The sequence below is a fragment of the Alligator mississippiensis genome, chromosome 2 (genome assembly GCF_030867095.1).
Source record: "Alligator mississippiensis isolate rAllMis1 chromosome 2, rAllMis1, whole genome shotgun sequence".
In the NCBI taxonomy this organism is placed as follows: Eukaryota; Metazoa; Chordata; order Crocodylia; family Alligatoridae; genus Alligator; species Alligator mississippiensis.
Genome location: NC_081825.1, coordinates 241,104,476 through 241,121,299, shown reverse-complemented (window position 1 = coordinate 241,121,299; position 16,824 = coordinate 241,104,476). Strand labels below are relative to the sequence as shown.

At 45.3% G+C, this 16,824-nt stretch overlaps 1 protein-coding gene across 1 annotated transcript; it reads right to left on the bottom strand.

Annotated features, from left to right (window-relative positions):
* Positions 1-5,304: 5,304 nt before the first annotated feature.
* LOC102567258 (prolactin-releasing peptide receptor) lies at positions 5,305-14,374 on the bottom strand. The gene is made up of 2 exons (XM_019496464.2): positions 14,151-14,374; positions 5,305-10,764 (listed from the first exon to the last, which is right to left on the bottom strand). The coding sequence occupies exon 2, from the start codon at positions 10,724-10,726 to the stop codon at positions 9,629-9,631; it is 1,098 nt and encodes a 365-aa protein (XP_019352009.1). The 5' UTR covers positions 10,727-10,764; positions 14,151-14,374; the 3' UTR covers positions 5,305-9,628.
* Positions 14,375-16,824: the final 2,450 nt, after the last annotated feature.

The following is a 16,824-nucleotide window of genomic DNA, read 5'->3' as shown; positions in this document are numbered from 1 at the left end:
CAGGTCTTAGCGTGATGATCTCAGGACTGCGTACAAACGGATTCATCAGGCACCTAACTAGACCTCTGACACGTACACCATGATCTAGAGGATTGTCAGTTTACCTACTACTTTGCTCAAAGGGACCTCATAGTGGGGAACTACTAATACCTTTATACCTTTATACCTGCATGTATTTTTTCAGGTAATTAAAGGTAAGCTGTCATAGAGCACTTAGGTGCCCTGCTCCTTTTAAAGAGGGGAAACTGCTAGGGAAGAGCCCTAGCAGTGAGTGAGGAGCCCCAACTGCTGGTTGCCAGGGCAACCAGAGTTAGCTGGTGACCCACACCTGCCAGCAGTTAGCTGACCGGAAGGGGCAGGGCAGACATTTAAACCCCAGGGCTGGGGCCAGGCTGGCAGTTCCCTGCTGGCAGCCAAGGGAGAAGAAGCTCTGCTGGAGCAAGTAAAGGGGAGTGGCCTGACTGCGTGAGCAGCTCCTGTTTGCTGTTATGGGATGGAGAGTTCCCTGGTAGGGATTGAATGATGTTTTAGCTGGGCGGCTTGGATTTTGTTATAGCCCAGGGGCTTGTGTTTTGTGTTTGCTGTTTAGAACCGGAGGTTTGGGTGAGGCTATTAGGGGTTGGAGGAGGCCTCATAGGGGACCCACGGCAGCGTGGTGACCCCAGCCCCAGAGAGGGGGCAGCGAGAGGCCCCAGAGAGGGGGCAGCATTGATGAGCGCCCAGTGAGGCACCGAGTGAGAATGCAGGTGGTTGGCCCAAGAACAGGTGGGCGGGCCACAGAGGTGGGCCCCCAGCAGGCCTCCCGTCACATAAGCATTATCATGTCAAGGGAGAACTTTGCCATGCGAACTGTTTGCAACTTGCATGGAATACATACAGTACTTTAATTAGAAAACTTAGTTTGGTGTCATCAGTCACAGTGCCTTTGATAGCATAGGCAATTAGTGCCTTTTTACAGCCTGAAGATGCATTTCATTTAATAAAATGTTCCTGATTGGGGGAAAGTTCCTAATGAGCTCTATGTGCCCAACAAGGATGCCACAGCAAGAACTGGATGTATTAACAGTATTTTCTTACCCTCCAATTTCAAATAATAAAAGACCTGTTGTTCCAGACAGTATAACAGATACTGAGTTAGCCTTAGCCTACATTCTTCAAACTCTCAACTTTATTAAATTCTCCTGTAGCCTGGAAAATTGAATATTTCAAAGCAATATTGAATCCATATCAGTTCTGCTTACAATCATGCATGTCAGTCTTTACAGCTAACCATTTCAAGTGTCAAAAATCTATGCTGAGTTTTTTAAAACAAATGTTTTTAAATTGTGTTACCATTTTTTCGTGCTAGAAGCTTTTGTTTTACACTGATATTCAATTTCTGGCCCTCTATCATAAAGAAGATGAGGTTTCTTGTCTTTATTTTCTAGCCATACTAAGAGTTGTATCTTCTGTAACGTTAAAACCTCTTTTGTGTTTTGTACTGCAGATGTTTCTTTGTTTTGAATTGTTCTTGCCAATGCTTGATAATGATATTCTTGATTTATAGTTGTAGGTTTTCACTTTGGATTGCTAAAATATACATTACTCTAATATCACTTCTTAAATTGTTGATAGCGCTAAATAAAATGTGAACAGTTCACACTGGCTAAATCAACAGAGGAAATCAGAGACTCTTGCTGTTAACTTGTTCATCAGTCTCTTATCAACTAGGAAATATTAGCAGAAATTATAGATGACCAAGCACCATATCTGTAATGACCATCATCTGCCTTATGTTTTAGGTTAAAGCACAGGATTCAGGAAAACTGACTTCTGTTCCCTGCTGTGTCAGGATTTACTCTGTAGCATATCATCCAGGGATCTGTTTCCATCTAACTTCATAGGGGCATCCTGAGGTTTAATCAATAATACTTAAGGCACTTGGAGTTGCTTGGAATCAGGGTCAGAAACTATCCTCGATGTTTACAAGCAGAACAACTCTCAGATCTATAAAAGTCTAGAGATGGTGCATAGCTTTTACTTGATAAATAATAATACTGTATAAATAAATAAACTGTATAAGTATAGAAAATATCTTGAAAGTTACTCATATACAGATCTGTATCTAGGTGTCTAGAACTCTTAAAATCCACAGATGTCAAGATTTAGCAGTTTAGTCATAAATCAAAGAATAATCCAATCTCCAGGCACAGAGGCGTATTTATCTACTGCCTTCAGAAGGTGTGATTGTAATGGATATGGATGGATATACCAGCACTAGCTCATTTGGGTATTGGTAACAGTGAAGGCTTTTAAGTGGCAGTGCAGACTTCAATGTGGGCTCACTGCCTGAGCATGTTATCAGGGTCCTCTATGGGCTTGTACAAACCCTGCTGACATCTGTTACCCTGTCTTTCCTGCTATAGTTACCTAACCTAGCTAGAGTGAAGTTAGATGATACCTGGCTCAATCAGACTTCCCATGCTGTAGTCATAACTTCAGCATGCAGTGTAGATAAAGCCATGAAAAACTTTAAAAGGCATGCAGAGAAAAGGAACAGAACATAGATTCCCTACTCAGTGGGCTATAGAAGAAACTCCATTACCTCTACTAGCCAGAAGAATATATGATCAACCTTGCTTTTGATACTCCAGTAGAGGTCACTACTCACTAGCACACTTGAACTAGCTGTTTCCAAGAGATAAATGTACTTTTTATGGTTCCATATACAGCAACAGATCTTACAATTTTTGTAGAAAGAGGACAGACTTTGTTTCATATTTATTTACAGACATGGGGAAAAAATGATCTTGTGATATGTGCAGCAGGATCTGAAAAAAGTCCTGAGAGGCATATAATAGTAAAGAAAGGAACTATGCTATGGATGAAGGCAAATCAATTAATGTGAGATGTCCGCTCACAAACCTTTACCACTGAAAAGTAAAGCTGAGCATGGTGACAATAGTAATAGTAGGCTTCAACAGAAATGTACATTCTGGATTTGCATGTTGTTCCTTAGCTCATTGAAAAGTGAAATACATGTTTCCAAGAAATGTTCTAATTAGTATCTAATGGAATTTGGGGCCCTGGCCCCAGACTCTGTGGGCTGTGGATTAATCCACCTATGCCCCAAGCTGCCTATCCAAGAACATAATTTACATTAACATCTGTCTGGATCACCTCTGGCATATAAATGTTCAACATCCTTTATTCTTTAGATGGTAATGGTAACCTCATCATCACCACTGAAGTGTTGAGACCCAAACTGAGATGAGAATTTAATTGTGCTATTTGCTGTATAAACACTTTATAATGCATCCCCTTCCCTTACAGGTGGATCTGAGGCACAGACTGGTTATGTGGCTTATCAGATAACTCAAGAGGTCTGTGAGAGGCATTAGCCCAGGGGCAAACAATTATTTTGGGCAGAGGGCTGCTTACCGAGTTTTGGCAAGCCATCAAGGACCGCGTGGGTAGCTCCACTCCTTGACAGGTGCCCCGCCCCCTGGTTACCATCTTAGGACTGGAAGTCCCACCCCCCAACCTTCACCACCAGAAGTCCCTCCCCTTGCCCCAGGTACCTGGCAGCCCAGCCCCGTGCTTCTGCCACCCTGCTCTGGGCCCTGGTGCAAAGTTGTGGGCCCCATACTCCCACCGGGCTAGACTTGCTGCTCCAGCTGTTTAGTTCTTTTGCTGGCTCCCCCTGGGTCCTACTGCTCCTGGCTCCTGTTATCTTTGACAGGCAGCCAGGGGCAGATAAATATTAATTTTCTAAATTTTTAGGGGCCTCACTGGCTGGATAGAATGGCCTTGTGCAAGTGGCTGCAGCCCAGCAAACCACAGCCCAGCAGTCACCGCCAACCCGGCCAGAAGACAGGTAAGGATACCCCCAGCCCCCGGGCAGGGGGTGGGCCAAACCCTGCGCTACTGCGGGCCCTGTGGAAGGAGCCGTGTTCTCTCCACCTGGCTCTGGGGGGGGGGCCGCAATTTGCCAATCCATGGCTACTTCTAGTCTAGCAGTCAACCGTGCTGCAGACTGGCAGCTGACCCACTACGGCCTGGCACTGGGCCACGGCCTGGGGATTGAGAACCCCAAATTTAAAGAAAAGACAAGGGAGAAAAAAGGGGCTACCTTCCTTACTAACAAGGAAAATCAGGCCAGAGAGGTATCAGTGGGGAAGATATAATCTGTGATGTCAGCTCTTAGGTGAACTTCACAGTCCATTACAGAAGAAAGATATTTTAGGTAAATGTCTTTTTTTTGTTTGTTTGTTTGTTTGTTTTTTATAATCAAACTAGTAATTCATGCATGTCAAAGAATTCCAAGTGACCCTGTGCACCTGGAGAGGAGGAGAATTCCTGATCTGTCACCCATCCTTCCTCCTCAATTCTAGTGTCAGGCCAGGTCTCCACTCCTCTTTTCCCAACACGTGTCATGTTTTCACCATAGGTACTGTAACATTAACCCAGAGCTGCTCATTGTTGTTTTCACTCAGTGTTTATCAGGCATTTCAAATGTTAAGATCTTATGTTAAACCCTAGCAACTGGAGTCATATGATCATGTAAAAATCTTAGGTTTCACTGAAAAAAAAAATGTTTCTATCCTTCATAGCTACAGACTTGGGAGGAAGATGTGAAACTTCTATAGGCACAAAAAACCCTAAGTGAAATAAATAAACACCTCACAGTTGTACTAGGTTAGATTTAGGCTGGTCAGAATGTACACTAGCTGAGGATCAGCCCTATTGACTTAAAATGCATGATATTTTAAAAGATAATGTTGTGGTTGTTTGAGGCTCATAGTTATCAGATGGTCGGGGCTGGCAGGACTGGGGCTCCCTCACTGGTAGACTTCCAATCATCCTCTAAAGAGCAGTCTGGTCAGAGAGGACTGGACTGGTAAAGTAGGCAAAAGGAGTTTGTGGCACCACTTCTCAGGAGACAGTGTGTACCAGTTATTGATCTTTAGCTGAATTTTTCAGCAACAGCACACAAAAAATACAAATCTACATTTATTACCTTCAAAAATACATATATTTAAGACATGGCTTCCCACCTCTATTGCAACCACTTTCCTCTTACTGGAGGCATTTTCGTGTATAAGTTAATGTGTCTGCTGTGTAGAATAACTATGGCATATCAGTGAATTCAGCCATAACGTGATCTATCAAACAAAGCTAGAAATCCCAATAAGGGTAAAAACATCTAAATTGGCCATTTATTTCTAGACTAAGAGGAAATTAAGCACAGGGACCTCATATCTGGGCTCTATCTTTTGAATCTGTGTCAACTGAGGCACACAGAAGAAGGGTTTTGTATGCATGTATTTTATTGAAGAAAAGGACATTAAATTTGATTACATTCCTCACCACCCCTCTTCTTTAGGACAACAGATCCAGTATTTTCTGCAAAACATAATTATGCATGGTAGCTTGACAGCTGTAAAAAGTAAATAGTTTGCTCCTTCATACAAGAAAAACAGGTAGCTCACAAGTGTGTGCATTACATTGCATTTAACAGATTCCAGCCTCCATTGGTTATACTATTGACCATAATACACTCCTTATTAGAGCATCATTAGAGCACACAAGGATCTCGGGGTGGGGGGGAAAAAAAGCAGCATGCAACAGCTCTTCCACATGTGCAACGAGGATGGATTAGGGACCCTGCTGAGACTATTATGGCTAAATGGACAGAGTCTGCACTGAAGGATGCCACTCTGAATTTTAAACCTTAGTGACATCAAATATTTCCACTGCCACTGAGAGCTTTCATCTAGCAGTAGGAAAACATGGTTTGCAAATTTAACTCCTTCCCCTGTTGTAAAGAACAATGACAGAAACTTGTACAAACAGAAGGTACAACAGTCCAAAAAGGTGTTTCCTCATGTAGACTGTTCAGAGAGAGATCTGGATCTGAACAGCCAAACTAAAAAGCCCCTTATATGGCCCTAGAGATGAAAGTGGCCCAACTATGCTTGCTGGAAATGGATCCTTATGTCTTTCTCTCAATTGCATTCATAAAAGTGGCTTCCTTAAGCTCCTCTATGACTGTGATGGGGAATTAAAAAAGATGCAGCAAGAAGACAGTGAGTTTGGAGGCTAGTCACTGATTTATCAGTCACAGCTTCTCTTTGTAGCTTATTTTTTTGCATCAAACTCTAATGTATGTATGTCTATCTAAATAATTCCTACACAGTTTAGAAGCCATTCTGGTGTATGAGACTTGCACATGCAGAAATTCTTCCATACAAGTTGACCACCACAATTCTTGTTTATTTCTGGCTTTTTTTTTTTTTTTAATCACAGACACTGGAAGATTTCATCAAATAGTGTCACATTGGGCCTACTTATAATACAGACTGAGAGAAGGATGCCACAAAATTGGGCCAGACACTGCCTGGGATGTTAGTCAGTGACTACTTCTTTCTCAGCACTGCCACCCCCTTACTTTGCATCTTCCTTCTTTTGCACTATTCAGTGCACTCTGCCTTCCTCCCCAGTGTACAATTTTAAAATGGTGGCCAGGAAGCTGAAAGGAACTACTTTATTCCACTCCTGTCTAGGAAGCTTGATGGTGAGCCCCTATCTAGGTACCTGTTAACACCATGTTGACTGACCCATAGAATAGTGCTTAATCTTTTAAATGCTTTTAGTTAACTGTGATCTATATGTCAGTGTCTTTTTATGAAGGCTGCTGGGGAAGGAAAAGGCAAGAGAAAATATGTCCCCTACATTGAAATCTGGGTAGGAAGGAAGGAAGAATGCCCTGGGCTAGTCTGAAGAGTAGCAAACACTGGATTTGATTCTATACATGTATATGTCAGGAGACAGAGTGTACTTGTAGTACAAGAATCCGGATTTTTCCACAGGGATGACATACCATGATATGAATTGTTTATTGAGTGGCTGACATTAAACTCACAAATCCTACCATCTGTGACCTTTTGCAGATGATTCTTTACTCGTATGTCCTGTAGGAAGAAGCAGCTCCTCTTACTGCTCCTCATTCTAAGCTCCACACATTACTATATATGTCATCTCCCTAGGTAAAAAAGCTGCTCCCCAGCCCTTTCTCTGAACTCTCCAGATATCAGATATAGGCAGATAGATCTAAATATTTCCTTTTACTTCACAGAATGTAGGGTTAGAACACCAGGGGAAAATTCTGTTATTAAATTTATGCCCAGAGCTGACTAACTCCTAATCACCTAGGCATTGCCTCATCAGGATCCATAAACTACTATAAAATAGACGCACCCCCCCAGCAGGTTTTGAGGGCAGAGATAAATGTGGCAAGCATTCTCAGAATACAGATCGAGCCCCGCAGAAAGTGGCTGAGGAGAAAGTGCTATCATCCCCGGTCTTCAATAGCTCAGTGGGTAACACACTAATCTACACTACCAGTGGGATATCAAGGTTCAGTTCCCTCCTCTATTTGAACTTGCATCTCCTAATGACTGTGCAAGCATTCAGTATGTAAGTAGTCATTGGACTCAGGTCTCCCCTTGCAGAGGTGAGTACCCTCACTTGTAGGTTATACAGTCATTCTCTCTTCCTCTCGGGCCCAATGAATAAATATTCCATGCAAAGTGATTCAGCTCCTATGAGACAGAAGCTTACTAATCCACCTCTGATATTTCTTCAGTGTTTGATTATCCCACGTAGTATGCTACCACATTGTATGGGAAGGGAAATACATGAGCCACTCTGAACTGTTCATTCATAGCATGTCTATGTTGCTGCCATGGTGATCCCAAGACTGCCACCAAGGACCAGCCCTGTCCACTTGTGCCCACATCATCCACTCTACTTGCCAGAGGCAGGACTTTTGTCTTGGGCATACTCCTGAGAGTGGTTCCTGGTGCTTCTGGCTTTGCTCTAACAAATATGACATGATTTTTTTTTGCATGCCACTTGGGGGACAGGAGTGAGTGTATGAGGCAAGTATGTCTCTGGAATAGACATGCCCCCCGCAATGCTTTTTTTGGAAGGCTAGGCATCCTACGAAAGCCCTTCACACTCCTAAGTGAGCCTTATCTTTTACTATCTCAAGTACCTTTTCCGATATTTGAATGTTACCTTTTTATCCATCTGAGATTATAAGGATCAGCCATCATTAACAAACCATAATTTTAAGAAATATACACTAGACAGTAATTTAACTTTACCTATGACACTATTTTCACATATTCGTAGAAGGAAAAAGATGTTGGTTGCTTAGGAACAATTCTTTATAATAAAAAATGAATCCATGAACTCCTAGGATTTCTTAAAGTACATCTAATGTGTTTGTTTACAGGGTGGGTCAGCAGCTGAGTAGTGTGAGCGTGTTATTCCTGTGCTCTGTGGACTGCATTGGCTGTCTGCATTTCTTAGTGAAAGTGAAAGAGCTGGGTGTAGACTACAAAGACTTAATAGTCTAAGCCCCAACCAATTTGGTATCTGCCATTCATCTAGGCTCTACTCTATCACATGCACGCAGTGGGAAAACTTTGGCGCTCTCTGCTGTGGCTGAAGCATGCAGGACAGGTAAGGCATACTCACTGACACTGATTGGCCTTTGGAATTTGCTCCCACCAGAAACACTTCTAAGCCCAAATTTAGCCAAACTCTCTTGTCCTGTCTTTCTGCTAACTAGTGTTCTCAGGCAGTCCTACCTACATGCAGGCTGGGTTTTCTCTATCTCAGGCTCTTGAGGAGAGAGTAGTGTTATATCATGGATGGATTGTGCCCCCATACCCAAGAATGATACCTTTGTGAGGGAAATGCTTATTTCATACTTGACTTCAATCTTTGTATGGTTTGTAGACATACTATGATGATGGATACACTAGAAATCTGGGGAATAATCTAAGTAATGTAGGAGTTTGTGAACTTGAGCTCCTAAATGTGTACCCACTATCTTGTTGGTACGTACATTCTGATATTACTAGCTGTTTCTTAGGTGTTTGACTGTACGAAGGATTTCCTTGCAAACTGACCTGGCAAACAAAAATGGCTGTTTGGTGCTAGGTCTCCAATTTGTGCATAAATTTGTTTATTCACACTTGAGTTTTTCTGGGTTTTTTGATGTCCTTTTAGGCATGAAAAGGCAAACAAATATTTAGGAGCAAAATTTTACGTGTTCAGATTTGTAGACCACTTCTGAAAATTGAAGTTTTCAATACACTGCATAAAAGAGCTCACTGAATGGTCTTTAATCTTGGGGTAAGTTTCTTGTTCTGTTTCAACCAGGGAAATGGTCATTCTTTGCCCGTAGTGTTCTTTTAGCAGTGAATTGAATTAAATAAAGAGGAAAAGACTGCTATTCCGATAGAAACACCATAAATTAGGGACAAGAAGTTAAAAACTGCTCAGAATCAGCTTCAATGGACATGGCTGCAATATTGTTGTTGCTTTTTTTTCTTTCAAGGAATACATTAGAGTTGCTGGGAGAAACTGTTTCTACTCCAGCAGACCTAAATCCCATTTGCTTGTTTTTTTTCATTTATGCTACTGCCATGTTCTCAGACATGAGTACATGCTTTTAGAAATGACAAAATACCATTTCATGGCACGCATGGTGGGTTTCTATGTCTTTTGGTGTAAACCCAGAAGTAAGGGACCAAATATGTCTATAAGAACAGAAGTGATCTCCTGGGATATTTTAATTAAAAGAAAACCTTCCTTGTAAAGCTAACGTATCTGTGATGCCCATTGGGATGTCTGCCAGGGTGGAGCAGGTATTCAGTCGGGAGGCCCTGTGGGACATGATACTGGACCTTTTCTTCCTATTGTAAAAATAGTTAGTAACATGGAATCGGAATTTGTCATGAAGGGAGGCATAAATAAAGGGGTTGTAGCAGGCAGAGCTCATGGCGACCAAGTGACAGGACACTTGAATCACATTCACATACCTCTTGTCCAAGATGGTGAATTCCTCATCTATGTCTCTGATAAGGTTTACTACCTGAAGAGGCAGCCAGCAGATGGCAAAACACATGACTGAGATGATGAGAACCCGGAAGGTCTTTTGCTTTGTTTTGGTCCATTTGTCTTGATTCTGGTAGGCAGCCCCTGGGACATTCCTTTTCCTGAGGTGGTAAGAAATGGCCAAGTAGGAGACTGACACTGCTGAAAGTGGGAGCATGTATGATAAAAGGAGCATTGAGCATGAGTACACCAGCCTCTCTCTCTCTTCATGCTTCCAGAATTCTTCACAGATGATCATGTCATGACCAATCTTGTTGAGATCTAAATAGTGGGTGTGCATGGATGTGGGTACAGAAACTACAATGGAAAGTAACCAAATAAGGGCCACAATGTACGTACAGGACTTGCGGCTTAGCCGTCTGCGAATGGGATAAGCAACAACAATATAACGGTCCACTGCAATAGCTGAGAGGGACAGCACAGACACGAAGACAGTGGCAGCCTGCATCAAGGTAACAAAGTAACACATGAACATCCCAAAGAGCCAGCCACGGACCTCAAAGGCATAGGATGCAGTCAGTGGGACACAGACAACACACATGATCAGGTCAGCAGCAGCCAGGTTTCCTATGAGGAAATTAGTGGTGCTGTGCAGCTTTTTGGTGACAGCAATAAGGAGAATAAGGAGGAAATTTCCTGTGCAAGCCACAGCTACCAGAGTGGCATAGAGGGGGATGAAGAGAGGCTTCAGGTCAAAGAGAAGGTCAAGGCCAGTGAACACAGGGGTCGAACCATTCTGCCAGGAGTCATTTGGTAGCTGACTCTGTGCCATGTTGAAGCTCGTGTCTAAAAGATGTTGTTTATCCTTGCCTTAAATAAATTCAAGAAGAGAAAAGTTTGTTAGCCTTACAGCAAAAATATTTGTTCTTTTCAAGTTCTGCCACAGTTTCTGCCTGAGAATCAAGGCCCAGGTCCTCAAGGGTGGCCAAGGACTACCAAACCTGCCCAAGGTGCTTTGAACCACCTCTGTGTTTCACCACTTCTAGCCTGCTATATGTTAGAATGGAGTTTTGGCATGTGTTAGAGCAGGGGGGGCAATTATTTCAGGCGGAGAGCCACTTACTGAATTTTGGCAAGCCATCAAGGGCCGCATGACAGGCAGCCAGGGGCAGATAAATATTAATTTTCTAAATTTTTTAGGGGCCCTGTGGGCCAGATAGAATGGTCTGGCAGGCTGCATTTTGCTCACCCCTGTGTTAGAGTAACCCAAAGGATACTCTGAATTGCATAGGATGCTGATGGCTCCAAGCAGCTGTCATGACAGAAGGTAATCAACCGAATGAAAGAAAGCCCCAGCCACTCATCCCCCTTCTCTAGCCAAAAAGAGTCACTAAAGTACAGGAGGGTCTTTTCACAGCTGGTTACTTAAACTTTAGGGTTCTTGTGTGCTGGAAGCAAAACACAAAGCAGCTGGAACCTCGTGAAATACATTGGAACCCAGCCTCTAACTTCCTTGATTTTTTTGACACTTCATCTCAAGTAGGGCCTATGCCCCAGAGACTCCCAGTGGCTGTGGAGAGTACTGGGAGTGAGTCAACTTGTCAAAACCGGAGGTGGTACAATTAATCTCTCATTCAGTCATATATGACCTCTTTATGTTGCTGTACCTAAGCCCATATATTATTTCATTTCTTTGCTCTGCCACAGAGGGTTGTTGTGAGGGTAATAGTCTTATCCTCCCTCACCTGCTCTCCTCTGTTTTATTCCTGGGGAGTCCTGCCATTATCCTGCATCATAAACAGGAAATTGTCAGTACAACTATGTAGAGTGCCAGGGAACATATTTCTGAGACATGCCACACCTGATCCATGCATGCTGCCTCCCAGACCAGACATAACCAACAATTGGGCATGCCAATAAGGTCTGTTTCCCAGCATTTGGTAGTTGAAGGATATTATTTAAAGCAACCTGTGGCCTACTCTAACTTATGCCAAGAGTCCTCTCAGCAAAATTTAACGGTGCACATGCAGCACTACACTAATTACAGTTCAGGAGGAAGTACATACAGCAGGTCTCAGTACAGCATTGCCAGGTGCTGTATTTGAGTGGTAGGGACATACACAGAGAGGTAGTATGGCTGACCCACAGTCGTATAAGAATGCAACAAGAGGGCAAGAAGCTGAATTCAGGTTTCTTGGGTTTTAGGTTATATCTTAGTGCTGGTGTCCACTTGTTCATCTTTTCTCTCTGGACCTCTACTGGTGCAAAGGGGCCTTAAGTTAGGTGTTTCACTTCCACAATGGTGCAAACTAGAATTGGGCTCTAAGTTTTCTAGAGAGAAAATATAAAGGGAACTCCGCCTGATTTTCTATGGAAGCAAAAAGTAGCCTCTCAAGACAGCAGCTTGACCCCCCACCACCAGCCAGAGGATGAGCAAGGGCAGTCCAAAATGTCACTGCTGTTCAGCTCTACTCCAGATTTCCTTGCAGCTAGGCAATGCACTATAAACTTAGCTAAGAAGTGAGAGGTTAATTATCTAAGCATAAATCTCTGAAAAAATTTGCTTGTCATTACTGTGAACTTAGAGAAGCTCATCAGGCTTCTGTCTTTCAAATGGTTGGACAGTCATTTAGAGAATCTGCACATTCAAGTCACTTTTTTATCATCTTCTCTCCCAAATCTGTTTCTCAACACCAAACCTAGCTCTAATTCCAACCTGTCTCAGAACTCTCTCTCCAATCTAACCACCTCCCTGACATTTCCTTTTAAATGACCTACCAACATTTCAAACTCAACACAGTAGTAAACAGAACTTCTTATCTTCCCCCCCAAACCCTTTTCAGGCTGGTCTCCAGCTCAGAGGGAGGGATGTAAACTTGTTTTGTGCTACTGTCTCTTCCTTTCTCAACCCACAGCCAAGTTCTCAGCAAACCATGAGCTTCCTTCTCCATGTCACCTCTAAGTGTCCTATTTTTCTTCTGGGAAGGCCATCCCCCCACCCCTCCAACTCTTGTCTTTGATTGCAGCTTCTCCTTCCTGTCTAACCTTCTTGATTTACATCATTTCCCACTCCCAGTCCATTAACATTGCTTTTGTTAAAATCTTTTCCTCTCCCACCACTTTCATGAAGACCAATTCTTCATGGTCCATGCATAATAACTTACATTTTTACATGTGTGTGTAAAATGCTATTTTATTCAGAGGGCCCTGGCTCACCATATTCACACCAGGGTAATCAGCCTTTAAACAACCATTAAGCAGGAGCAGACCCACAACATAGTCCTATGCCTGTGAACTGAGTTGAACCTGGTATAGAACTTCCTTGGGGAAAAGAAACAGGTGTAAAATTACACTGGCAGAAATGTCATATCTGAAGCTATCCCAAGATAGGTGTCTGCTAAAGGCAAGATGATGTCAAGGAACTATAATAATACCTACTGCATGAAGCTATTCTGATCACCTGTCTGCTTGAGATCCTGGTATATTTTACACCAGTGTACAAAATGTGTACATCAGTGTATGTGTGTTTTAGGTCCAGGCCCTGACTTGGTAACATTTTGCACTGATCTAAGTATGGTATTATACCAGGTGTGGAACAATGATGAATCAGGCTCTGAGTCACCCTTCTCTTTGACTTCCACTTGTCTCCCAGTAATTCAAGCTTTCCATCCCCCCTGAAAGGACCTGAATAGCTCTGTGCCAGTTATGGCTTATTGCTATAGTTAGATAGCCTTTTTGTTTTATGAATTACAAACACTTAGTTTTGATGGAAAATCTCTGATTTCTCTTTTAAAACTCTTCATAATTGAAGGGAATAGTGCTGCCTCAGATTTAATCTGATCTCTGCTGATATAAATTAGAAGTAATCCACTGAGCTCAGTGGGATACATGGGATCATAAAACAGATACTAAACTTTTTTAAATCTGTGTGAGAAAAAAATAATACAAAATTGCCAGGGGCATATTCTACCCTGAGACTTATGCTCACATCTGCTTGTGCCTTGGGATGAAAATATGCCCCATCTTTCCAGAAGACAAAATAAATATTGGTCTGGAGTGTTTGGAAGGGAGTATATACAAGAAATTTCTCAAATATAATGAAGTCGATAGCATCCCAGGATGTAAAGTCTCTGATGTCAAAACCCTAAAAGTTTCTTCTGTGTGAGAAGAGCGTGGCAGAACCTGGGCTGGTGACTTTGTAGATCATCTGTGATTACTTAATTAAGGCTGAAAAGAGTTTGCTGACTCCTACTTACCTACCAATCAAGTCAAAGTGGAAATTCTATTAGTTCTTTTGTCCCTGTTCATGTTGATCTGTGAAAACAAAAATCGGTGTTCCTATAACTCAGGGTTAGACAACATTTTGGTTGAATTTAACTTGTGCTATTTAATTCACAGAAGTTTGTCCATCACAAAGACCTCTTGCTGCAAATAACGGTGTGATATTGTTCTTGTTTATAATGTTGTGATGTGCTATAAAAATAAGACAGGGAAAAGTGGAGTAATAGGTGCAGATGTGTACATGCCCATCACCAATTTATTGCAATAATTCACATGCACTGAATGTGTATTTTTCTGTATAAATATACTGCCTGCTCATGTGTACACCTCCTCCTCCAGGAATAGCTCCTCCACTCACTTATTACAGAAAAGGTGGCAGTGCTAAAGTCTCTAAGTTCAGTAGAAATGTGGTTAGCTTGTAAAAGCCTGACAATACCTGATAGACAAGAGTACCTTTCAAACAGGATGGCATGAACCACTCTAGAACTCAGTGGCAGACAGAAGGGGTGTTCTATTAAATTCTACAGGATGCTCCAAAAATAAATGGAATAAAATGGATGTTCTCCAGTCAGTTCACTAGGAACCTGCCTTCCTCTTTGTCAGTACGGCAGGTATCTGCTCCCCATACCCACTCCTTGCGGGCCAGGGATTCCACCCCCAAATGATTCATACACATTCACACAGGATCCCAGAAGTTTAGGGCTGGAAGGGACCTCCTGAGATTATCGGGTCCAGCCCCCCTGCTCTGGTCAGGCAAGACTGCTGGGATCAAATAACCCCTGCAAGGTGTCCATCCATGCTGAACTCCAGCCTTCTACCAAGCGGCAAAAAGGGGCATGGTCTCACCTCTGACAGCCTGGAGGCCTGTCCTGCTTTCCCGGCTGTATGAATGCAGCCGAGTTGTGGAAACCCTCCGGGGCGCACAACTGGAGCACTGGGGGAGCAGCACCTACGGAGAGCAGGAGATGAGGGAGGCAGCAGCGCGCTTGTCCTCCCCTCTTATGAAGAGACCTCCAGCCGGGGGCTGCGCCCGGCCAGTGCCGAGCTCCCGAAGGGAGGTGGTGCCCGGGGGTACGGCCACTGCATCGTCCTCCGTCCGCCGCGCTCGGGCCGGGCCGGGCCGGCACCAGCTGCTCCGGGCGCCGCTCCGCCCGCTCCGGCTCTCCGGGGCGGCGGTCGCTGGTTCCCCACCTCTCCCTCCTGCGCGGAAGCCCGGACTCGCACCGGAGCGGCGAAGACTTCTGCTGCCGCGACTCGTCCTCGGCTCTGCTGCACGCCGCGCTGCCTCCGCCCTCGCCCAGCTCCGGACACCCGGGCCTCAATCCGGAGCGCCCGGCGGCGGCGCTGCTCTGACCCACGTGGCGGAGACGGGGCGAGCCCGCGGCCGGGGCGGCTGCAGCACGGCTCCCAGCTCCCGGCCGGGAGGAGCGGGGCGGTCCGTGGCTGCAGCCCGGGTGCCGTCCGACTGAGCACCCCCGTCCTTCCCCTGAGCCCTCCCCGGCCCGCAGCGCTGCCCCGTCTGCCCGGGTATCAGGGCGCTCCCTCTGCCCCCCAGCCCCGGGCTGGCGCGGCTGCTCGGGGGCGGGCGGGCGAAGCCCGGGGGAGCGGCGGTCCGCAGACACCGGGGGCGGGGAAGGGCCGCGGGGAAGAAGGGGGGACCCGGGGCGGACACTCACTCACCGCGCGGGCGATGCGGCGCCGGGTCCGGCAGGAGCAGCGGGGTACTGCAGGAAGCTGGAGCCAGGAGCGAAGCCCGGGATCCCCCTTCCAGGTCCGGACGCCCCGTCCGCGCTGCTCAGGCTGCGCTCCCTGTCTGTGAGCTCCCGGCTTCCCAGCAGCTGCCGCCGCGTCCGCACTCGCCCCGGAGAGAAGCGGGGTAGAGACAAGCCGTAGCCCCTCGGAGCTGTCCGCCCGCCGGTGCTGAAGCCGCGCCCCGGTCGCTCCGCCCTGCCTCCGAGCCGCGCCCGCGAGTGGCCCTGTTCTTTTGCCCCGCCAGGCCCGTCGCCTCCCCCCGCGGGGCTGAAGAGCTGCAGATGAACGCCCGAGAAGGGGCTGCTCGGAGGGGCCCTCCTCTTTCAGCAGGACCTCAGCGTTCACGTGGGACGCTCCCAAAGCAGCCCAGCGGGTACTGGCGGCCAGGGGACACCCTGCTGTCCCGGCAGCTGGCCTGCAGTTCGCTCCTGACGTACCTGAAACCTTGCAAAGAACAATTTTTCCAACTATGTAGTTGATCTAAGAAAAGCTATCAAACAGCCTTCCCTGCCAGGAACACCATGGCACTTTCTGAGCCTTACCCCACCAACTCCTGCTGGGCCACTTTTCTCCCAGCAAGCAGATAATCATCCCTTGGTAAGTCTGGCAGCAGACCTGACCCTCTGCTCTAGCATGCGGCCGGTCAGTGTGAGAGCTGTTCAGAGCTGTTTCAAAGTGCCTCCCTGAACTGTCCTTCTCTAAACCGCTTATAGAATTACCTTCCCCAAGTCACCTTATAGAAAGCTTCACTTGCTCAGAAACTAGGAGAATGCATGAAGTGGTGAGGGGGGGGAGCCAGGAAGAGGGTGTGATGATCACACCTTGGGTTTGGTCACAAGAGAAAACTTCCAGGAAAAAGGCATAGTGCCAGGTGAGCTACAGCTAGGAACATAACCC